Source organism: Lynx rufus, unplaced genomic scaffold (genome assembly GCF_022079265.1).
Source record: "Lynx rufus isolate CCGP_SWC_20201006 ecotype Redwood Valley unplaced genomic scaffold, mLynRuf1.p SCAF_5, whole genome shotgun sequence".
Lineage (NCBI taxonomy): Eukaryota > Metazoa > Chordata > Mammalia > Carnivora > Felidae > Lynx > Lynx rufus.
Genome location: NW_025814867.1, coordinates 153,288,230 through 153,313,497, shown reverse-complemented (window position 1 = coordinate 153,313,497; position 25,268 = coordinate 153,288,230). Strand labels below are relative to the sequence as shown.

The 25,268-nt window shown below is 46.3% G+C and overlaps 1 protein-coding gene across 1 annotated transcript in view; it reads right to left on the bottom strand.

The window, feature by feature from the left end:
- Positions 1 to 9,950: 9,950 nt before the first annotated feature.
- The window catches only part of IGSF5 (immunoglobulin superfamily member 5), a 47,492-nt gene continuing 32,174 nt past the window's right edge, over positions 9,951 to 25,268 (bottom strand). Inside the window, exons 5-8 of the mRNA XM_047099144.1 lie at positions 22,748 to 22,772; positions 18,903 to 19,003; positions 17,402 to 17,475; positions 9,951 to 10,046 (exon numbers count right to left, since the gene is read on the bottom strand). Coding sequence (XP_046955100.1) covers positions 9,951 to 10,046; positions 17,402 to 17,475; positions 18,903 to 19,003; positions 22,748 to 22,772 — 296 coding nt within the window. The remainder of the gene's footprint in view (positions 10,047 to 17,401; positions 17,476 to 18,902; positions 19,004 to 22,747; positions 22,773 to 25,268) is intronic.

Genomic DNA, 25,268 nt, shown 5'->3' with positions numbered 1-25,268 from the left:
CAGTGTCACAGTCGCCAACTTTACTGGCTTTGTGCACATTGGGGATAACGTCCATACCCGCTGTCTTCCTCCTTCCCAGCCTCAGTCTCCCTACTCCCTAACTCCTGCTTCCTGGAATCACCTTCTTCAGAGTTGAACTAGAATTCTGTGCCTGCAAGTCAGGATATTGGGCAAGGAGGTAACTGGATATGAGCCAATTTTAACATTAAGTGACAATTTGGGACCCTCTGAAAATGTCCCTACTCCCTCCGAAAGTCCTGACCTGTACGTTGGCTGCAGTGTAGCCAGTCTTTGAAGAAATGCAAAGTACACAGACTGGAGAAGCAGAGAAGCTGTATCTCTCTTTCAGATGATGTAGCTCACGTGAGAACCCACGGCAGGTCCCCAGGGTACCATCGTGAGCATAGTCAGCCTTAGAACAGCACTTTGATGAAACCAATGACTCGAAAATTCTGTGTGGGCGGCAGTATCATTCTTTGCATCCTAAGGAACCTTGGAAAATCAATAAACGTTGATTGGCTGACTCTAGCTTCCATTGAAGACAGAAAAATAAAGGTTCTGAAGCAAATTTGGCCCTCCATCCACATGCTACTCCCATGGTCCCAGAGAAGCTATACCCCAGGGGGAACCAAGGGTTTGCCTTCGAAGTCAGATCATCCAATGTTGGTCAAGCTCTCTGTGGCTATTCATTTTTAATTTTTACATAACTCCCACTCACAGTATTTGCCGACTCACATGACAGAAAAGTATTTCATTGAAGTTTTCCTCTCTGTTTTCTTTTTTTTTTTTAATTTTTTTTTAGCATTTATTTATTTTTGAGACAGAGAGAGACAGAGCATGAACGGGGGAGGGTCAGAGAGAGAGGGAGACACAGAATCGGAAACAGGCTCCAGGCTCTGAGCTGTCAGCACAGAGCCCGACGCGGGGCTCGAACTCACGGACCGCGAGATCGTGACCTGAGCCGAAGTCAGACGCTTAACCCACTGAGCCACCCAGGCGCCCCTCCTCTCTGTTTTCTAAACCAACACAAATCATGTTAAAGCAACAAGTATTCAAATAACATTCCTTGAGGCTCCCGGGCGGTTCAGTCAGTTAAGCACTCGGCTTCAGCTCAGGTCATGATCTCATGGTTTGTGAGTTTGAGCCCCACCTCGGGCTCTGTGCTGATAGCTCAGAGCCTGGAACCTGCTTCAGATTCTGTGTCTCCCTCTCTCTCTGCCCCTCCCCTGCCCACGCTCTCTCTCTCTGTCTCTCTCTCAAACATTAAAAAAAAAGAAGAAACAAACAACACTCCTTGTGTATTACAACACACAAAAATATACTTTGGGAAAATGTCTATATTAAAATATTCATAGGGCTTAGGGATGAATTTCTATAACTCCAGGGGTCTTTTGGTTTGGGGAATTTGGGGCTTTACTTTTTGTTTTGGTCATTTGGTCATATGTATGTTTCCTGGCACATGAAAAGGTTGATCTAAAAAAGAGAAAGAAATTTTGGAATTAGAGGACTGCTTTGTTATTGATAAGCTTAGAGATACAAAATTCAAGATTTTTAATTATGGGATATCAGTGCTGGAATCTGCCTATATTTGCATAAATTATTTACATGAGAGAGTGCATTTGAATATCTTAATATCTTTGAATATCTGCTTCGGATTCTGTGTCTTCCCCTCTCTCTGCCCCTCCCCTGCTCACATTCTGTCTCTCTCTCAAAAATAAATACAATGGATTTTGGTGATTTATTTTTCCAGGAAGCTGTTGATAAGACAGCAAATGCAGTGGTCAATGGAACTCCATAGGAGGACACGTGAGACAGTCACATCCCTGCCTCCACGCTTAGAATTACCAGGAATGCAAGGGCACCCGGGTGGCTCAGTCAGTTGGGCGTCCGGCTTTGACTCAGGTCATGATCTCACAGCCTGTGAGTTCGAGCCCCCATGTCGGGCTCTGTGCTGACAGCTCGGAGCCTGGAGCCCGCTTCAGATTCTGTGTCTCCTCCTCTCTCTGCCCCTCCCCTGCTCATGCTCTGTCTCTCAGTAATAAATAAACGTTAAAAAAAAATTTTTTTTTAAAGAATTACCAGGAATGCAGCAGCTGTAACTCTCCAGCGACTCATGTGTCTCATGACAGCAACTCAGATACTCCAAACGGTGGCGCTGTTGCCGACGCCATTTTCCAAAATGGCAAATCATCCTCTGTGAAGCTTCCCATAGAATCCACTGCCATCTGCCCTCAATTTCCATGGCAATTGCGTTCATGGAAAACCCGGTACCTTAGATGCACGACAAACATATTTTATGTTTTTATTTATTGTGGGATATTTAGTGGAAAGTAAGCTCATATACACAGATCTATCACCATCTAGCATTTGAAAGGTTTTGCAGGCTTCTCCCAAGGAAACCTACCCTCAGCTGCCTGCCACCTGTCAATCATCAAGAATTTCAAGCACCCACCCACACTCCCACCTTCACCAATGGGATGAGGCTCATGTGAGTCAAGTGACATGCCCAAGGTCACACAGGCAGCAAGCTCTGTTGCCTCTTTCCAGCTCTTTCCCCTGTATCATGTTTCTGGGGGCCTCCAGACCTCCAAAAAGGCAAATCCAACTCTAAATGACCCACGGCCAAAAAAAAAAAATCATGGCGATTACCTTACTGGTGGGTCTTTCTGCAGCAGGTGGGTGCCATGCCCCTTGACTTGTGACACCAGGTGAACCAATGAGTGGAAATTGGCCACTAAGGTGCGTTAGTCCACGGACCTTGACAGCCTAGAGATTCTGAAAGCAATGTAAACAAAGTCAATTTTCATATCCCCTCTCTGCTTTTGGAATACATCATTCATTCTGCAAGTATTTATTGACCACATGGAATGTGCTGGTTGACGGAAGTGGTGCCCAGGCCACGAGGGGAACAGGGCAGACACGGAGCTGCCCACCTCCGCAGAATTTAATGGGAAAGTAGGCGTTCAGTAACTCGTTAATCATACAAACAATTACGTCATTAGGTAGCACAACGAAGTCTAAGGTGATGTGCAAACACAGTCGAGGCATGAACCCAATAGGCGGTAGGTTTGTTAGAGTTCCATCAAGGAAGCAAAATGCCCCACGTGACATAGAGTAAAGGATTCATTATAGGGACTCGACTTCACACCATCATAAGACATGCTGGGGAAGTAAATGCCCAGAGGGGAAGGTGAGAGGATCATGAGAGCCACCAGGCAGGGACTGTGAAGAGAAGCCAACGAGAAGTCCATAGCCAACTCCTGCCTCTGCATCCAGGATAGGCCTGTAGTCATCACCATCAGCAAGAAGAGTTGGGACAGCAGAGACACAAACTTGGACCTGGGAAGAAAAACTAGGACCCTGTCTTTCTCCCAGCTCTCCTAACCCCCATGACACAGGCGCCGTGGGGAAACCAGCTCCCTACCCCTCAGACTGCACACGCCCCATGCTCAGGACCCAGAGGGGCAGAAGGAGGTCATGGGGATGGGGGTGCCCGAGGGGCTGCAGTTCCAGAGAGTCAGCAAATCAGCCTCAGCACGTGTGAGCTTCAAGGGCATCTCAGGCATCATCCTTCTGAATGTGTGGCCACTGGGCCTTCACACCCACCTCCCAGATGTTGGGCACATTTCTCTGTGGCCAGCCCTCACCCAGAAGCATAGTGGGAAGAGTAGCTAGTTGACACAGTGGCTCCACCAAGGAAAATCCAAAGGATCAGCTGCAGTTGGACAAAGTGAAGAGGGAGGAAGTGAATGTTCCAAGCACGTGCAAAGGCCCTGGTGTGGGCAGCACCACAGACCCCTGTGGAATTTCCTGCACTCGGGCATGATTTGGAGAGAGTGGTGCATGGCCAGGGAGAGCTGGGGGTAGAGCCAGTCAGGCCTCATAGGCCATGGTGGGGTTTTAGATTTTATCCCAAGAGTGGTGGAGATCCAGGAGAAGTTGTGACCCAGAACAGAGAGTAGACAGAGAACCAGCTTGGGAATCAGAAAGACCTAGGGTCAGAGTCGCTGTGAACCGTATTATGTGACCTCACTTTGCTTGTCGGTACAATGGAGACAAAAGAACACAGCCAGATTAAGTAAGGGTTGAGCGAACCAACCCATGAAAGTGCCTATGCGCGCGAGACCACGCTTTCTGCAAAGGGCGACGTTATAGTTACTTCAGGCTACACGGGCCACACGGCTCCGTCCCCCTCAACTCTGCTTCTGTTGCCTACAAGTAGCCATAGACCATACGTAAACTTTGGCTGCATTCCAATAAAACTGTTCTTGTAGACACTGAAATTTATATTCCCTATAATTTGCACATTCAGTGAAATATTCTTCTTTTGATTTTTTTCAACCACTTAAAAATGGAAAAACCATTCTTAGTTTGTGGGCCACATAAATAAAAGCAGCAGACTGAACTCAACTCATGGGCTACAGTCTGCTGACTCCTGTGGCTGGCACAAAACAAATGTTTCTCCCCCTTCCTTGCTCCTTACACACACACACACACACACACACACACACACACACACACACACATGCACTTACATGCCACACACAAATACAGCACACACACATGCACAGGCAAGCACACACATGCACATACACACACACACACACACGCACACATGCACACCACACAACTGGGAAGAGGCAGAAGGTATGGGCACATTCTTGTGTCACCTCCTACTGCCAAGGTCCGAGCCTTCTGGCTAACTATATTTCACTTGATCTCATCCCATTTGCACTTTCTAAGGAAAAAATCTAGATCGACTATAATGCTTAAAATTAGTTTCTGATTTAGACAGTAATTTGCTATTATTTGAACTACCTCAGAGGTTATTAGCCATGAAATTGAAGCACGAGATTAGCAACTGTTCTCAAATTCAGTTACCCTATAAAATATCATGCATTCTTAAGGTTTCTGAGCAGAAATATATCAATACATTGTGCACTGTGTTTCCCCCATACTTTACTGGGATCATTCATTTTCTGCTTTGTCAACCCACTGTGATTACATGCTGGTCATGAACCTCTCTGTCTGAAGCCACTAGGCTGAATGGTAATCCTCACGAAACTTCCTGCGGGTGTGTGCGCTCCAAATCCCACTGTATGCTTAGAAAGAACACGTCTCATGCAACAAAGGAGGGGAGACAAATGTGGGGTTGCTTTCTGTTCAGGACCCCGCCCACTGCCTCCAAGACTGCATTTCATCCAGGTCCAGGGAGAGGAGGAAGGCCTGCTTGGGAAATGTTGGAAAGTGAGACTCACCCGAAGCCACAGCCCGAGGCGTGATTTACAGGCTGAACTAGGTAAGAATTAAATATTTACCATCTCCCCCGGTGCAGCGGGGACAGGGCTGCCTGCACGCACTCAGATGGGAACAGCTTCAGTCCGACAGCTGGGCCGTGTCAGGTGAGGACGGGGCAAGTGTGTGTGTGTGTGTGTGTGTGTGTGTGTGTGTGTGAGAGAGAGAGAGAGAGAGAGAGAGAGAGCATCTCTACAGAGATAAGTGCCACAAGGGACTTCAGGGACCACCATCCCATCTCTTTGTTCTACTGAGGTGTCACCGAAGCCATGACCTACTCAAGTTCAGTGCAGCGAAATTCCTTTTCCCCAAATGGTGTCCTCTTTCGGTATAAAGGGATGCATCCTTAAGAATGGAAAAAGTGGAATGCTACCAGGCCAAACGTCTTTCCCCGTGACTTTGCAAACATTCTCCATTCCTTGATTTCTGTTTCCTAAATGTTGCCAGATCCTCCTGGCTGGGTATCTTCTGCCTGCCTGCCCTCCATATCCATTTTCTGCCTTTCTGCATCCTGGACGGATGACATGGGTGGGCCCCACGGACCTCTGGCTCTGGTCGGGCTTGGTCAAGGGGAGGCATGAGCAAGAGAGTGAGGGAGTCTTGTCACCTCACTTCCCACTGCCAGGCTTCCAGGGCTTGGCAGCGACTGTTGGGAGCTCTCTCCATTCAAGTCTAACCCTTTGGACGATAACAGGTGCTCAGGCCCTCGGGTCCTGGCCCAGGCCAGCTAGACGCCCTGTCCGTCCCATTCTCCCCCACTCCCCCTGCCCTTCCTTACTGTCTCGCCTCTCCTCTACCTCCCTCATCTCTGCTCCGAGTTCCCAGGTGCTCCCCAGGGAGGACTATGCACCCTCTTTACGCAGGATGGAGTACTCTTCCCCAACAGTATCATAAGCACTGACGTGGCAGGGATAGGTTGTTGACACAGAATCTCCTATATGATTGGCAGCATCCATTCACCCTTTTGGTGATCAAACTCCCAGGATCTGGCAAGGCAACTTGAACATCTCTCACAGTTTCCAAGGTCAGGGTCACACAGAGCAAAGGAAGTGCTTCTATTCAAGTCTCTAATTACCTTTGATGTGTTGACATTACCACTTATACCCTACTCTTAAGGAAACTGTGTAAGGTCCTCGAGTTCAGGGGGCTGGCTTGGAATCTGACAGAGGAACCATGGTCAAAGACCCCTGGAAGGATGGACAGGTGTGGTTTCCCCAGCCAGGATTTTATGGCACACGCCTTTGAGAGGTATTTGTTTAAGTAAACCTGCAGCCTCATGGCCATTCATTAGCAGTAGCCGTGTCTGTCTTTCTGAGGAACACCCTTGGCCGTGACATTTAGCCATGATTGACCCCTCTCACCGCATCCCCCTGGGCATGCTTCAGCTCTCTGCGTTGCAGAAGTAAGAGATGAATTTACCACATCAGCAAAATACCATTTTCAGTTGAGAGCCGCCTTGGGGTTTACAGGTTCCTAAATAGAAACTAGCAAGCACACAGACATCACACTGACAGAAAACACCAATTGAGTGTTTGTGTAAAAGAGCCCATCCTGGACACATCAAGGTCATTTCCAAATAGCTAGCTCTAGGTCAGAACTATCCTATAGGATTTTCTGCAGCAGTGAAAAACTTCCACCTGCACTGTCCCATACAGTAGCCACTAGCCACGTGTGGCTATTGAACACTTGACATGTGGCTGGTGGGACTTAGAGAATGGATCTTCTATTTTATTTAATTCCAAATAACCTAAATGTGCATAGCCACTTGTGCTATGGTATTGGGCAGGACAGCTATAGACAGTTCTGTTCAAATAACTTATTCACCTCCTGTGCAATAAAAACTGGCTGGGGGTCCCTTTGAGGAACCTTACTTCTGGAATAAGCTACAGTAAGGAAATAGCTCATTAGTGACACAGAGAAAACTTCCCGAGGGACTGATAAATATTTTGAGGCAACAGGCACCAACGAAGTTGAAGCAGTTTCCATGAAAATCACTTGGCATTGCTCTCCAGAGTTCAGAACTTAAAGTTCAATTATATTTCCCATGCAACTCCCACTGATTCCTAAAACAACCACCAAAATGGAATTCTTATAGCAGGCAGATGGCAAATATTCATTACACTTCAATATATTGTCTTTCTCAATATTGCCCTGTTTGATCTCAATATTTACTCAATGCCTACAAGAACGCTAGCGCCTGTAAAGGTTACAAAAGGCATAAATGACATGACATTTGCCTTGTCTCAGGATCTGGGTTCTGTGAAGGTTTCGGGAGAGCAAACCATGAAGTAAAGAATACAGAGTTCACTCACTGAACAGCTCTGTCCAAAAGGTCTTCTGAAACTCTTGTCTTTCCCCTTGACTTGTACCCACTCAAGGATGATGATGGACGACAGAAACACACTGGCAGAGAGTTAAGAAGTTATAATGAATAAGAGTCTCATTTTGAAGCAGGTGAATTAGCAACTTTTTTCATAAAAAGTTATCTTGGGAAAGTGATCTAGCAATCGTCATGGGTTTTTGAAATTTTGCATTTTAGCTGTACTTCGAAGAGAAAGAGGCGGCCAATTCCCTCACTTTAGGGACACAGTGCTAGAAGAGATGGCATTTTCTTCAGGATCCTCTAGGCAGTGGTGATACTCAAAATATTGGACAACCAGTAAGGCATGAACAGCAGCCAATCAGAGCAGATACTGTATGAGTGCCAGTGAATCGGACATCTGCACCAGCAGATAGCTCTGGAATTAGTTGTTGATTCACATGAAAGCCTTCAGGGTAGAGGCTGAGTGTGATTTCAGATCACAAAAATATTTTATAAGTCATGGTGGTATATAGGTTTGTCCACCACTGATTGGATTAGCAGGCAGCAGTGTTAAGTGATAAGAAACGTCATCACAATAAATGTACATTGTTTACTTAGTAACTCCAAGGAATCACTAAAATCTTAACCCATTTTAAAAGTCAAATTCCACTTTAGCAAGTCCATGATTGGGCATGTCGTTAATTACTGAGCAGTTGCTAATTACTAACCATCACAGAAATTTGTACCAACTGGTGCAGGACTCAGCCACCTGTCCTGTCTCCAGGGTAAATATGAAGAGATGGGTAGGCAGTGAAATGTACTGACAATATCTACACGAAAAAGCAATATTTGGAAAAGACAAATTTTTTCTTAATAACAACATTCATATTAACTGCTTTTTTTCAAGTAGGCTTCATGCCCAGTGCAGAGCCCAACATGGGGCTTGAACTCACGACCCTGAGATCCAGACCTGAGTTGAGATCAAGAGTCGGACACTTAACCGACTGAGCCACCTGGGAGCCCCTCGTATTAACTTTTATGGGGCAAATGTACAGTAGTCAAAGACTAACATGAAAATGTGATTTTTTTAATTTTTTAATGTTTATTTTTTTTTTAATTTTTTTTTCAACGTTTTTATTTATTTTTGGGACAGAGAGAGACGGAGCATGAATTGGGGAGGGGCAGAGAGAGAGGGAGACACAGAATCGGAAACAGGCTCCAGGCTCTGAGCCATCAGCCCAGAGCCTGACGCGGGGCTTGAACTCACGGACCGCGAGATCGTGACCTGGCTGAAGTCGGACGCTTAACCGACTGCGCCACCCAGGCGCCCCAATGTTTATTTATTTTTGAGAGAGACGGAGACAGTGCGAGTGGGTTAGGGGCAGAGAGAGAGGGAGACACAGAATCCAAAGCAGGCTCCAGGCTCTGAGCTGTCAGCACAGAGCCCAACACGGGGCTCAAACTCACAAGCTGTGAGATCATGACCTGAGCCAAAGTCGAATGCTCAACCGACTGAGCCACCCAGGCGCCCTTTGATTTTTTTTTTTCCAGACATCTCATGTTGCTTTTTAGAAATGTTTGATTCCTAAACATCATGATTCCTTAAACTACCACCTGAATAGTAAGGAATTAAGAGAGGCAATACATGTTTTTTGGTGTTTTCTCTTTTATTTATTAAAGAATACATTACCCATTTCCAGTGTTTTCATGGCATTTGTGGTATGTAAGTTACATCCCCCACAAAGCAAAATCCACATCTAACTCATTGGAGAGGAAGCCTGATAAGGAGCAGACAAAAGTGAATGTCTTCATGGAAATATCCACAATGTGTACGTCGGCTTTGAACTTAATCTTTTCTTAACCTATGAGTTCTGATTTCCCAGGCAATCTTAGATTTCTGATTGATCCTAATATGTATGCTCTTTTTTTCACAAACAATGTACAATAATGTCCCACATATTAAACATACATAAATATTGTCTTCATATGATTACAATAACAAAAATATTTTAAAAGTCATGGTATGATATAGGCTTATCTGCCACTTATTAGAGAGCAAGAAGGAGTGTCCGGTGACGAGTAAATCACCACGATGGACTCGTAGCTTTTACTCAGCAACTTGGTGGAATTCACTAAGATCGTGAAACGTTTTGAAAACCAAATCCTATGCTGGAAGGTGGGGAAACGGACCCCTTCTTTCACGATAAAGTGTCCATTCCGATTACTCCAGCATCACTGCTTCCCGGTAACACTGGCGAAGCGGGAGCCCAGCCTTGGGACAGAGAGGAAGGACAACGCGGGCGTGATGCATGTTATCAGCCATGTGCAGAATGGAACCCGAGGGACGTCTTCGCTAGACCAAAGTTACATTCCTCACGGTCCTAGGACTGGCCACGTGAAAGGAAACCTGCGGGCGACCTGCTGGACCCCGCCACCGGCGGTCAGGTCCCTGGTGACAAGAGAAGAGGGTGGATTTAATCAGTGGAGATGGACGGAAAAGGCACACTTGAGAAGAAACCTCCACTCATCAGATAAGAAGAAACGAGGACCCAGAGAGGAAGCAAAAATGTTAACGCACATCCTTCCTTTATGTCAGTATTTCCACGCACGCCCGAAGTTTCCGAGCTCAGGGCCACATGAGCAACGCAGGTCAAAGAATCCAATATTCGTTTGTATGGAGGCAAAGTACCACAAAGATGTGCTGTTCTGGTTTGTTTTCTTTTCTTTTTTTTCAATCTTCCTACAGAAATTCTAACTTCCATATGAAAATATAAAATATTGCTAACCTTCGGGGGGGTACCCAGGTGGCTCAGTCTGTTGAGCATCCAACTCTTGATTTCAGCTCAGGTCACGATCCCAGGGTTGCAGGATCGAGCCCCACATCAGGCTCCACACAGAGCATGGAGCCTGCTTGGGATTCTCTCTCTCTCTGCCCCTCCTCCTTTCATGCTCTCTCTCAAAATAAAGACATTTAGATAGATAGATAGATAGATAGATAGATAGATAGATAGATTTCTAACCTTCTTTAATAACACACATTCTTTCTACAGGAGAGGGGCACAGATCGTTCGTCTGTCTCCTCGGGCAGCCAGGCTGCTGCCTCCTGCGAGAAATGCCATCTTTGCTGTTCTGTTCTCATTCGGAAGTGTGATCCCCGGCAAACCACACACTCTTCCAGAGGGACCAGTGCCTGCCTGACTATACTGCCCTACTAAAAAACACACAATATGTTTTCCTGCCAGTCCTGAGAGTGCCATCTCAGGTTCCAGGGTACCGCGGCCGCACTGCACATCCTAAATAATGCAACCGGGCACCATGCATTATTGACATTGCAACGGAATGTCAGTAAGTCTGCAGGATAGAATCACTCAGGCTCGTGGTCTGAACTTGGTGACTCCTGGTCATGCAGGGAAAACAGGAGGCTGACGGAGCCACCTCAGCAACGTGCTCTAGGAAGTGGGTTTCTGCAGTAAATATGCCCGACATTTTTGCAGTTGTTATTTGCCTTTTGTTTTCACGACTGGGCTGCACTAACGCCTGGCTGTTTTCTAAATTTATCAAGAGTTTGTTTCTGTTGATCTCAGGAGGGTGGTGATTCGCGGGGAAGAGTCGATCCACATTTCAAGTTGTTCAAGCGTTCACCCTTCAACAAACTGACAGACTCCGGAGAGAAAGGGACAGAGTTGCCCAAAATAAACAGAAAAATTGACTGACAGTGAGTGGAGGCCCGGAAAGAGGAGAGGAAAAGGAGGCCTCTTGGTTTTAACTATTGATCAAGATGCAAAACATTTGCAAACCCCATGACATCATATTAAAAAAAAATGGTGTTTGCCCTTCCCACTGGCTGTAATTGTCAGTAAGAATTTCTCATTTTACTTTTATTTATTTTTAATTTTTTAAATATTTATTTATTTTTCTGTGAGAGAGAGACACAGATCATGAGCCAGGGAGGGGCAGAGAGAGAGAAGGAGACACAGAATCCCAACAAAGCAGGCTCTGGGCTCCGAGCTGTCAGCACAGAGCCCGACGTGCGGCTCAAACCCACAAGCTGCGAGATCATGACATGAGCCGATGTTGGAAGCCCAGTGGACTGAGCCACCCAGGCGCCCCTCTAGTTTTATTTATTAGTTTCGTCCTAATGTGCTTCATGGGCAGTTATACCTAAGTTTATTGTACTTCACCAACATCAACTCCTTTCTAGAATATAAAGTCAGTATTATGTATCCTAACCGTAAATCCAGCCTGGATAGGAATCATCAGGGGAAAGAAGTGTCACGTTTTGGTGTCTGTAACTTCTGAAAATCACTCTCTTGTTTTCCTTTCTGACCTTTCCTACAATTTAATACATGCTCTTGGGGTCTCTGCAGCCTAAAATCCTGTTTTTTCTTTCATCCAGAGTGAATGCAGTATGCCTTCGGACCCACTTAAAACATAAGAGGTTTAAAAAAGCTTTCCCTTGAGGCGCCTGGGTGGCACAGTCGGTTAAGCGTCCGACTTCAGCCAGGTCACGATCTCGCGGTCCGGGAGTTCGAGCCCCGCGTCGGGCTCTGGGCTGATGGCTCAGAGCCTGGAGCCTGTTTCCGATTCTGTGTCTCCCTCTCTCTCTGCCCCTCGCCCGTTCATGCTCTGTCTCTCTCTGTCCCAAAAATAAATAAACGTTGAAAAAAAAAATTAAAAAAAAAAAAAAAAAAGCTTTCCCCTGGGGTGCCTGGGTGGCTCAGTCGGTTAAGCGTCCCACTCAGGTCATGATCTCATGGTTTGTGAGATCAAGCCCCACATCGGGGTCTGTGCCGACAGCAAGCAGCCTGCCTGGGATTCTTTCTCTCCATCTCTCTCTGCCCCTCCCCTGCTCACATGCTCACTTGCTCATGCTCTCTCTCTCAAAATGAATAAACATTAAGAAATAAGTTTACCCCAACTACAGTGCAGCCTAGATTGCAAAGTATCTCGGTATCCAGACCCTTCCGTCTAACGCTCCTCGCAGCACTGCCTAGCCACCTACTTGGTGGCACACTCGTGGAGTAGAAGTCATTCCCAGTGCACAGGTGTAAGAAAAACCCCAGCACTCAGCAGTGACTTGCCCTTAGAAACAGGCTGTACATGTCTTCCGTTTTCATGTGGGGCCACTAAAATACTGTCGTCAAAGCAGATCGCCTGGAGAACATGGTAAAAACACCCATTCTTTGGCCCCATCTCCCAGAGGTTCTGATCCAGAAAGGCTGGAAGAAGCTCAGGACTTTGCATTTTAACAAATACCCGAAGAGCTTCCGGTATAACGCTCCACTGAGAGCCACTGCTGAGCCAGCAAGGTACCAAGACACAGGAACTTACAGGTGCTGGCTGTGCCTCCAGGCTCAGCAAGCATTCCTTGGGATCCTGGATCCTGGAAACACATCCTCCCTTTCTGCCAGTTGCTGGTAGGAACAAGGACTGCCCCCATCTCTCAGCCTCTGGTGAAGAGTCCCGTGTTCAGGGCAGACCTTAGCAGGGCAGTGGGCTGACAGGTGGGGATGAGGCAGAGAGGGAGCCCCAGAAGAGCCAGCAGGTACCTTTTCCTGTGATTACAGCCCAGGGTCACCAATGGACCTGACTCATGCCAGCCTGTCCCTGAGCAGAGCCCTCACCCCTCCGAAGCTTTCTCGGGGCTGTCAGCACCGAAAGCATCTGGACACGATGAGAGATCCTAAAAAAGAGGTTCCCCATGACGTCTCAGGTTGATCTTCCCCAAGGCAGTGTGGGCCTCCTGTGTTTTGGACCTCAATCAGAAGGTATCGATGGGGCAAGAGTTATGGGGGCTGGTGCAGCCGCAAACGCCCCTCGTAAGTACTAAAACTCCAATTTCCTGCTCTAGTAACTGTTGGGCATAGAATGTAATTAAAATCATGCCTGTGCTGCACGACAAAGACGTGGCACGTGGAGGTTCACCACAACCTGGAGATCAGACACAGACGTGGACTCTGGGTGGAGCCGGAAGTTACGGTCTTGAAGGCGAGGAGAAGAGTGGCCCAAAGACGCTGCCTGCTCCTTGGGACACTTCTCTGGTCCCTGAGCCAGTGTGGGCACATGCAGGGCTCGGGGGCTGGACCCTCCTCTACTTATAGGAGATCCACATGACTCCAACAAGAGCACAGGCGCCCTCCACCCTCGGGAAAGGTCCGGGGTAACTGCTACCCGGTGTACGTAACCTGGGTGTCGTGAATGCCCTGGGACGCTAGCAAATAATCATCACAAAGTAGGCAAGTTGGTCACTGGAAATGTTCCACTGTCTCTCCCAGCAGCCCCTCATTTCCAGCTTGTTATAAGGTAGACAATTGCCTTTAGACTTCACCACCTAGACAACCGCCCTGTCTTGTCCAAAACTCAGACGCACTGAGGCTGCATCCCAAGTCCACTGAGCCAGGAGGTCCACAGGTGAGACCAAGAGTCTGGGCATCCCAAAGGCCACATCAATGATTCCTGAGTGCAGCCCCTGGCCCTTCAGGCTCCCTCCTCCTCAGATTGTGTTTGAACAGGATAATCTTGAAGGAAACCAAAGTGCCCAAGAGCAAAGTGGCAATCTGACATGGACTTATTTACTTTTCTTCAATGAACCCCAAACACAGTATTTTTATGGTGCGTCCTCCTTTATACCTGTCTAACAAATGTCTTGGGGTGATCAGGTTGTGATTATCTGCAAAGGGAGCGCATCTACACGCACACACACTCCTTGTATCACCTTGCTCGTGACAGCATACGGCTAAGCACTGAAGTCATTCTCCACATCAGTGCATAGCTTTTAATGAGCGCCCAGTAACGCTGTGCTAGACTGTGCATAGGCCTGGGCCACCAGTTAAGATCTGAAAATGCTGAGTTAACATAACACCAGCAGGTTGAGCAGACGAGAGAGCCAGCACGAAGAAGAGAACAAGGGCACGTACTCAACGGTTGCTGAGCTGCTGGCAAAACCAAGATCACCCCACTGTGAGACCTATTAATACAAAACAGGAGCCTCGGCTGGTGTTGTGCACACCATGCCTCCATGGATAGGATATGCATCTGCCCCAACGAGCTCCATGCAGAGGAACACCGGGAAGAGATTTTGGGCAGGCTGACTCCCAGCTGGACATGTCTCAGCTGAAGCTACGGGCTTTTGAGGAGCCGAGGCTGGTGCAGATTTTCTGCACAATCACGTAGTCTGTAGCCCACAATCCTAAACTCCAGCAAGCCAGCTTTACGGGCAGGAGTCCCACCGGAGCCCATGAGCATGGAAACACCCAACAGTGGCGCAGGTGGCTCTGTCACAGGCTGGAGTCACACTGAGGTCTCTGGAGAAGAGGCCGGGATGAAAGACAAATGAAAGAGCTCTGAGTAGCTCTCAGATGCCTCTTGGGCCTTTAGGGGTCACTACAGAACGTAGAGAGCCTATGAGAAAAGAAAGTGCAGATTGCACTGTCGTCTTTCAGTGAGGCCTAATGAGCTCTGACGAAGGTCTTCCTCGGGCTGCACAGCATGAACACGGACGCACGGACCTCGCAGGGCTACAGGCCTGGCCTGGGGAAGTTCTAAAAGGAACCTCTGTGCTGCAAGTCACCTTGACCTGTTTCTAGAAGCAGCGGTGTGGCCTCTTGGCAGCTCTCGAGTGGCCAGTTGACCACGTGCAGGAATATGTCCTCTTTGGGTCGAGGGCCCCTAGGCTCGGCCACTTGCTCCACCGTCTGCCTTCTTTCCTCCCTTCCCAAAGTGCTCATGGAAAGTGTACCCCACGGTACATCTTGCATCCGGGTTCTCCAAATGGACAACCTGCAGACAGTGCCTGGGCCTGCACCTGCAGAGGCACCCTCTGGTTACTGATCAAAGGGGGACTCTTCAAAACAGGGTTTGCCCTGAAGTTCCCCAACTCTAAACAGAAGAATCCAGCTATTTAAATAGCCTCTCGCCAGCTTCTAGTCCAGGCAAGAACAGCTCATCCTCCTTGTGTTCTGTTGGTTTCTTAAGGACCCTGATGCTCTGGGCCAAGATGCACCTTCCCCTAGAAAACTGACAGACACTTCAAGAAACACAGGTGTGTGTGACAGTCCCCCAGGGCCCAGCACCTCCAGGCCACTGTTCTTTTCCCACCAATAGATTATTTAGCTGATGACACGTTTAAGTAGCAGAAACTTCTCAAGTTTCTCTCCCCGCGTATTTTCAAAACACTTCAAACTCAAGAAGGATCCACTCTAAGCTCTGAAACGTCATTCTCCATTCCTGTATCCAAATGCATCTAGAGTTCTCCCTTGTCCTCATTTCTACTTCAGGGGGGGATCATCTACGTGACTTCTTCTGACTCCCCTCCCCACTTATCCCAATGCCCCCCACCCAACGCCAGACGTAAGCACTTTGGCTTGTCCAGTGGAAAGACACTGACAGTAAAAGGTAACCACAGAAATAAGGGCTGGAGTAAACGTGTTCTTGGACGACCATGCTTGGTTCTGAGTGAAGAGAACCCCTCCATCAGCCCATGGCCCCCACTCAGGTCCAGTCTTAGAGGGTTGATAGGCTCCTTCACAGCCTGGTGATTACTCTCTTGGGTCAGCCCTCCCCCCCCCGCCTTAGTCAAGAGATGGCCCCTGGAAAGGAAATCTGTTATGTCTCCACAAGCCACCGCACCCAGGGCCAGATTAAATGTATCAGAAGATCTATGTGCCAAAGAGAGCAGATTAGATGGGAAGAAATTTACCTCTCCATTTTCCCGACACTCACCCTAGGGAAATAGCCTGAACTTGTACCAGGAACTCAACTATTTGTCACGTAGGCCCATGTTCTTTCGTGCCACAGACACCCCCCCCCCATATGCCTTCCCACCTGGCTACCGCTCTTTTGAGACCATTTAGGTCTCTTAATACATGCATGAGCATCAATCAAACCTCACCTCCCCCCACCCACCCCCAAAGGCCCAAGAGGCACACATCACTGACAAGATGTATGGACTGAGCTGAATCTCAGCTGCGGAGAGGAATATCATGGCCTGGGGCTGCCCGGAAGCTCAAGTCAATATCTACACGTACAAAGAATGACGGGTCTAGGAAGGCACTCCCAGCAGCAGCGCCTCAGGCTGATAGAGACTCGCGGTCAGAATGCGGCCATGACCTCGGACCCTGAGTGCTTTCGGACCCTGAGTGTTTTCGGGATCCCAATCTGCCAGTGGGCCTTTTCCAAAAGCCAAAGGGGAGAACATTCATCCATATCGGGGACACCACTGCAGAGTCACATCGAAGTGTTTCTCATTTCAAGGTGCCTTTGTACAGGTCAATAAATGACCAGAAAATACATATTTTGCCTAATATGACTATGCCTATGCAAAGAATTGTATTTTCTGTGCAGGCACTCTAACTCATCTGTGACAACCACCACCGACTCTGTGTCAGAAAAGTAACATACTGTGTCATCACGGTTCCTGGGTGACTATGTTCTTTATGTGCGCTTTGAAGGATGGAGACCATCAGAGTTTGCCTAACAACCAACAATACCTACCACCTGTGCTCCCCCACTGGAGCTCCAGACCTGTACATACACCTGCACCCTCATGTAAGAGATACCCCAAGATCTATAAGCCCCCACCTACACTTCTGATCTTCCCCCCCAATACCCACTACGAAGGCCAAGAGATACTACATGTCCTGGCCCATTCCCTCCGTGTTGACAGGTTGACCAGTGAGCAAAGGCCATGTTCTTCCATCATGAGCATAAAACAGGCATGATTTTATAATCACCTACCACCAGGCAAGGGTTGTTAAAGGGGGGGAAAAAAAAGAGTCTCAAAATGGGTAAAATGGTCTGAATCACCTGATAAGGTTGCCTACTGCTGTGTTGTTCCTGAACACTGGATTCAGAGGACACTGGAGCAAAAGAAGCAAGTTCTGAAACAGAAGAAGGATTTTAGAGTGATAAATGACAAAACCCAAATAACACGTTCTCACAATTCTGATTTAGAAGGAAACGCATTTGTTTTTATATAGTAACCCTGGCATAAAGTAATCTTTAACCATAAACAGATTGTTTTTAGAGTTAACCCTGAGGTTACATACTTTGCAACTCCTACCTTTCTAATGAAATAAAAATATGGCAAACTCACAATCAAGCTCTTCCTTGACTCATTAGTCTCATCCTGAGACAAGGTGAATCCATAGCTGTAATGCTGACCAAGGTAAATAAACACAGGGCAAAAGAGGGGAAAAAAAGATAGGTTTGGTTTGGGCTATGATTTTGGTCAAGCTACACGATTAATTGCTCAAAACACTAAGAAATAAATATTCTCCTACAGGAAATTTTTAGGCTGTGACCCGATTATGAAAGGAAACAGTCAAGGGGTACATGGGAGGCTCAGTCGGTTAAGTGACCAACTCTTGATTTCAGCTCAGGTCATGATCTCACGGTTCATGAGATCGAGCCCCAAGTCAGGCTCCGTGCTGACAGTGTGGGACTCTCTCTCTCCCTGTCTCTCTGTCTGCACCTCGTGCGCACTCTCTCTCAAAATAAATAAATAAACTTAAAAAAAAAAAAAGGAACCAGTCGTGCTTCATGGAATTTTTAAAAGTCTTAAGTGAGCCATTTTGAATAGATATGTGAGGTGGCCATGGCAAAGTGGGAGAGATGGGACATGAGCACAGCCCCAATCTTAGTGAAAACAATTTTGGGGGGAGCCTGTCAGTAAGAACTGATTAATGAAACATCTTTCCATGGAATTTGATTTTCCAGGCAACTTAGAAGGGCCAGGTCTCCCCCTCCAACCCATTTGTACTCCCTTCCCCTCTCATCTGCCTTCTGGAAGATCCCTGCTGCTAACCAGTGCCCAAGCCTTCCAAGATGCCCTCACTAGGACTGTGTCCTATAAAGGTAAGACATTCAGGTGCCACAAAGACTTTTCAAAGCTAGGTTTTGTTTTCAACATTCTCCCACTCCCTCTAAAGCTCAATAGGAATGGATTTCTTGCTGAGTCTCACCTTTATTTGAAGTTTTGGGGAAGTGACCCTCAATGTCTTAAAATGCCTCCTCACATACTTTACTAAAGGTAGAAGGCTATATCCAAAGAGAACATAAAAACAGAAAGTTTATTTTAAAGTCCTTAAACTGTCATCCCACTTTGCTTTAACCTTTGGACAAATAGGTAGACTGTTGACCTACTAGAATATTGCCAGTTCTGAAATTTCTCCTTCTTCTGAAAATTACTCAAAGAACAATGCCCAGGAATGGCTAAGTCCTCTGGCTTCCGCAGCTGGTGCTGGGCTGGCCAGCCCCTCCTCCACACGCCCCTTCGGGTATTCCCACGGCCCCACCGACCACTCACGTGCCGTCCGTGGCTCATCTGAACGGTAGCCCAGGTTTTCACTGCCACTTTCTAGGTTTGTCTCAAAAGTTTCTTTGTTTGTCTTCACACTTGCAGATTTCCTGGAATCAGGCCATTTTTAAAAGCCGAATGTTAATCAGTAGTGGATGTTTGGTTCACGCTGCTCCACCTAGGGCATCCTCGCCCACTGAACTTACCACCGCAAAGGAAAGACACTCATCGCCACCAGCACAGCTATGCAAGTGGTCTGCCTGCCCACACTCCCACTGAGGTGGGGAGAGACGGAACCTTATCACGAGAGCCCTGTGGGCACCATTCCCCAGTCAATACAGTCCACCCCCAGAAACCAGTGACCCAACAAAGCAGAGTTGGCCAACGACAACCCACTGAGCCACCCCCAGGCGCCCCTTTATAAAGTTGTATCAGGACAGAGCCCCACCTGTCCACTTCCATGTTATTTATGGCTGCCTGCATGTTACAACAACAGAACTGAGTGTGACAGACAGTGTGGCCCACAACACCAAAAATATTTACTATCTGGCCCTTTAAAGAAAAGGTATGCCAATCTCCAAAATAAAGTAAAAATTGGTGCAGCTTCCCAGGGGAGGAAAGCTTGGCAATGGGTATCCAAAGACTTAAAAATATTCATGCTCGACCATTAAGAATGTATTATAGGGAAATGGCCAAAGATATGGGCAAAGATTTACTTAAAAGAATGTTCATTCATGAACGCTTTATAACAGCAAAAGCTGCCAACAGTCCACGTGCCCCACCCTAGGGGACTGTAAAATAAATGACAATCCATCTCTAAAATGAAATTCCATGCCACCTATAAAAGTTATTACAGATGAGAACTCTCACGCACCGCATGTAAAAGTATAAACAGGTGCACCTACTTCAGAAAACTGGATGATGACAGAATCGTCTACCCTGCCTACCCTGCAGCCCAGCGTTCACCAGTAGACACACACCCAACTGAATACAAAACAGGAATGAGGACTTATGAACATGTCACCAAAGATACATGCTAAATTGCTTAGTGCCACAGTATTTATAATGACCCCAACCTGAAAACTATCCAAATGCCCATTTAAAGGGAAAAGGAGAAGATAAATGGCATATATACCCAGTGTGTGGTACCGTAACATAATCAACCATCCACATCTTCTCTGAACAACACGGACCAATCTCACAGGGTGAAAACCAAAATCAATGAGTGCACATGACATGATTCCATTTACACAAAGTTCATATGAATCTGATCTCTGGGGATGTGGGGATGGAGGTCAGAAGACGTGACATTTGAGGAAGAGGCAGCAATGTGGGGGGGCAGGGAGGTTGGGGCGCTAGGGGTGTTCTAGTTCTGCATGGCCCCACTCAAGGCCCATATGCCTTATGAAAGGTAATCAAGCGATGCACCCGCGAGTTGTGAACTTTTCTGTACTCACACTTCAGTAAGATATATTTATTAAGCAAATGAAGCAAAAATGTGGCCAGCAAGTATTTGTCAACGGAAATAATCTTCAGAAGAGTTTCAAGAGAGAAGAGCAACTTATGAAGTAAGGTTTATTATGGTCCAAATTTTACAAAATGCATGTGTGTGTGTATCGACGTGAACGCATCGATGCGTGCATATACATCGAAGTGAGCATATACATACTCAGGTGACAATACCTACTTCTGAACAATAGAATTAGGGGTGATTTCAAAATCATTTCTTAAAATGATATGTTTGGGGGCACCTGGGTGGCTCGGTCGGTTGAGCGGCTGACTTCAGCTCAGGTCATGATCTCGCAATCCGTGAGCTTGAGCCCCACGTCGGGCTCTGTGCTGACCGCTCAGAGCCTGAAGCCTATTTTGGATTCTGTGTCTCCCTGTCTCTGACCCTCCCGTGTTCATGCTCTGTCTCTCTCTGTCTCAAAAATAAACGTTAAAAAAAAATCTTTTTTAATAAATAAATAAATAAACAAACAAACAAAACGATACGTTTGGGGCACTTGGGCTGAGCGTCGCTCAAGTCGGTTGGGCGTCCAACTTCAGCTCAGGTCATGATCTCTCGGTTCGTGAGTTCGAGCCCCACATCGGGCTTGCTGCCGTCAAGCCTGTTAGCGCACAGCCCATTCCAGAACCTCTGTATCCCTCTCTCTGCCCCTCTCCCACTTGCGCTCTCCCAAAAATAAATAAATATATTTTTTTAAACTGTATTTTTAATTTTTTCTATAATAAACATGCATTGATTCTAGAGGAAGAAGTATGTTATTTTACTGCAGAAGACGTCTGAAAGCAGCTGGAGCCAGCACAGCTGGCACAGTGCAGGGAAAGCAGCTAGGATATGGGGGTCCCAGTGAGTCTCCCCGTCTTTGCTCCCCAGACCTAATGCACTCAGATCTAAGTGCGAGAGCTGCACAGGGGCAAGGTCCAGGCTCTGAGCAGGATGGCCTCGCTCACATCCTGACCGTCCACTCTCCAGATGGGAGACCCAGGGCACACTACCTAACCTCTCTGTACCCCTCAGTTTCCTCCTCTACAAAATGAAGAAACGGCCCATAAAATCATCATGAGCATCCGGCGAGAAAACGGGCTCCACTGCGTGTAGAACAGCACCTGGCACGTGTGTTCGGCACTTGGCATAAACCAGCTGTTGTCATCACTATTGCCATATTGTTGCTGCTGCTGTCAGTAGTTCTTATTCTCTACCCGTGCCCCCAAATCGCTGCTGACCAGTGTCCTATGTTTTGAAATCAGCTAATATCCCAGAGAACACAAGTGAAAGATGTTATGAAGTCAATAACGGTCCACGGAAGAATCCAGGCTGCCATCAGGCTGAGAAATACCAGAATAATTATTAGAGTGAGTCTGCCTTCCTCTCCTCTTGCCCTAAGTCAGCCCCCAAAGGAGGTGTCATTTCAGATTGCTGCTTTGTGGTGTCCTGAGAGAGACCGCAGCTGCCTCTCCCAATACCGCGTTATCACCGGGGAGTGACCGGGGTCAAAGGGAAAACAGCTCATGTCTGTTACACAATGATTACACACATCTTCATTCACCGCGTGTAGCCTAAAGGTATTTTTAAACCACAGCCTATCAAAAACGAAAATTATCTAATAAAATAGTGAAAATTAGACACAGTTTGGCTATAACACCTCCACCAAAATCACTGCTGTCTAAAAATCCCTCCCCTTAGCGCATTTATACTTGTATAAATATTGCAGACATTTAAACTAGTTATTGTATTACTGTAGGTCCTTGACACGGCTACCTTCAAAGTGCTTGCGGCTACTTCTGGACGGCCATGGGATCGTCAGGAATTTTTCTATCCCCTCCCCTATCAGTGGTACAAGCAGTAAATGCTACCTAATTTGTCTGTCTGGTCAGTTTCATGTGCCTGAAGCCATCCAGCTGGCCCCACTGTTCTCCACCGCCCCAGAAACTGCAGCAGGATTTCTGCATGGTTCTTTAATATCCTTGAAATGTTCCTTGAGTCCCTTGCATTGACTAAAAACAGGAGGGCCAACAGTCACGGTGCAGGCGCCTAGTGTCCTCTTGTGGAAAGAGTTGTAAATGCCAGACACCAGGTAGAAAATCTCCTTTTTCCTAAGTGAGCCAGGGCAAGTCAAACTTAGGCAGTAACCAGCCCCTATTTTATTCTATGATTAATTTTGCCATATGAGTTTGTGTTCGGCGTATGTGTTTTTCAGAGTCGTCCACTTTCAGTACTTAATTTTGAGTAACATAATCCTGAAACACCACAGTTGTGTGTGTGTTAGTGGTGGTAGAGTTGGTGTTGTTTGGTTGTTTTTCATTTGCTTGTCTTTGTTTTCAGGAAAGTGATGTGATTTCAAACTTACCTTATTTCACTTTGATAACTAGATTCTGGGGGGAAAAAAAGGAACAAAATCACATATCACAAAATCACAAAATAAAATATCATGAGTTTTTATAGACACCCCCCCCCGCCGATTAAATACATTGCTGAGTATCTGTGACCCATTATGTATTATTAAGTTCCCCCGCACCGAATTACCAAATGACTTTCAAGCATAAAGGAAGTAGAATTCACTATTAACTATCATAAACATAAATAATTCCTAGGTACCTGTAGTATAGTAGGTACCTAATAAGTATTTAGTGAATATTGAATTTGACTAGCAAGACTACAAAGACTCCGTTCACCAGGGAGAGGCATTCTGCATTCCCAGTCCCTAGTGTCATTCATTCAGTACTTACTGTGTGCCAGCACTTATCTCATTTAATCATTACAACCCAAGAGATAGGTATTAGTGTCATCATATTATTAACAAACTAGACACTATCATGTTGTATTATCATACTTTAACAAATAAGGAATTACATTGCTTAAGCACTGTATTTACTTAATTCTAGAATTCATTTTCAATCAACATGTACCAATGGTATCGATTCATAGAGGTGGATCCCCTTCCCCGCCAACCCTGAGCTGTCATTAAATTGCTGATGTTTTTAATCAAAGGATTCTTGGACTGGAGGGGACATAGAACTTGAAAGTAGAGAGAAACAGAGTCACGCTCCAGTCTCCAATCATCTGTCTCAAAAGCCAGTGTTCTTTGCAACTCTGCTGTCCTGTCTAGGCCTTCTATTCATCAAGCTTTACAGGGGCACCCGGGTAGCTCAGTCGGTTACACGTCCAACTTCGGCTCAGGTCATGATCTCAAGGTTTGTAAGTTCAGGCCCTGCATCAGGCTCTGTGCTAACAACTCAAAGCGTAAAGCCTGATTTGGATTCTGTGTCTCCCTCTCTCTTTCTACCCCTTCCCCACTCACACTCTTGTCTCTCTCTCCCAAAAATAAACATTTATAAAAAAATGTAAAAAAAAAAGCTTTACTGAGATCTAAAATATATTCATTTTCCTTATTTTTAGAGAATATTCCCACTTACTTACTTAATATTCCCAGTCGTAATATTATCTGCCAATTCACACCCCAAATTGGACTTCAGAAGCAATCTTATTTGAATTGAAAGAGAGACACAGAATGTCACTATTGTTTCCTTAAGGAATGGGCTGCAGGAGATGGGCTCTTGGCTTCTTTGCTCTATTAGCAGAAACAATCCCAAGGCCTTCAGGCCACACTTAGTGGGGTCCTCAGCTCTCTTCAGTCGGTCCCCAGTTAACCAGTCAGACCATTGAGAATTCTCCAGGCATCAGCAAAGCAAAGTGCCAGAAAATACTTCTGAAAACAACTTGATGTTGCCATTTTTAAGGATGGAAATATTGTCATGGGGGAAACCCAGGCCTTCACTGCATCCTTTCCATTTATGTCAAGGTGAAATGTAGTGTCCATTGTGAGTCCCACCCAATGGGGGTGGGCTTTGTAAGGTCGCCACAGGCCCTGCTCACAACACTTACCTGGACCTGTTAAGACGCAGGGGAATAAACACAGCTCACTCTTACATGAGCTTTTCATCTCAAAGTAAAGGATAAAATCTAAAGTGGAGGGGCAGCTGGGTGGCTCAGTCGGTTTAGTGTCCAACTTCAGCCCAGGTCATGATCTCACGGTTTGCGGGTTCAAGCCCCACATTGTGCTGTCAGCACACTGTCTCTCTCAAAAAATAAAACACAGTAAAAAAAATTTTTTTAATCTAGAATGGAAACAGTTTCATGTAGCAATTTATTTTGTCCTCATGACCGATCTATAGGATGGCACTTATCCCCATCTTGTAAATGAGAATGCTAAAAATCAGACAGTCCCCCCGGTGCACATCTTACCTGGGCCACCAACCATCACAACCTTCCTACTAGGCTATTATGGAACAGGCAAAAAACAGCTTAGGAGAAGCAGGAATCCAAATAAATAGAATGCTCCTTCAACGACACCACAGTAGCTAATGTGGAAAATAGTATTCTGAAGGCACTGCACAATCCTAGTCACGTCTAAATTAAAATTTAAGTTATCCAATCGTTTTCATCTAAAATCCAGTGTATTTTACTTGAGTAATCCATCTGTGGCATATAGGGTAACTCCCAAGTTAAAGCAAATTGCCATCAAATCTGGGCCAACAGAGGCTTACTACTTTTCATGTTCTGTTTCCTAGGGAATAAAGTTGTATCACAGAATTAATTCCCAATCCTGAACCAAATCCATGCAGGGGCTGAGGCTAGGCAATTAGCTTAGATATGGCTTAACTATGCACTTTGCATAGACTATCTAAGAGAGATAGTCCATGTAAGATAATTAACACAGTGCCTGGGTCACCCACAAAAAAGGGCTCATCAAATGGCAATTATTACTAATGACATTTTAAATGCAATTAAACTGACACATAGCCTAATATCAGAAGTCTGATTGTAAGAAAAATAATTTAAGTGTAGAGAATATTCAAATAGGTGTAGGT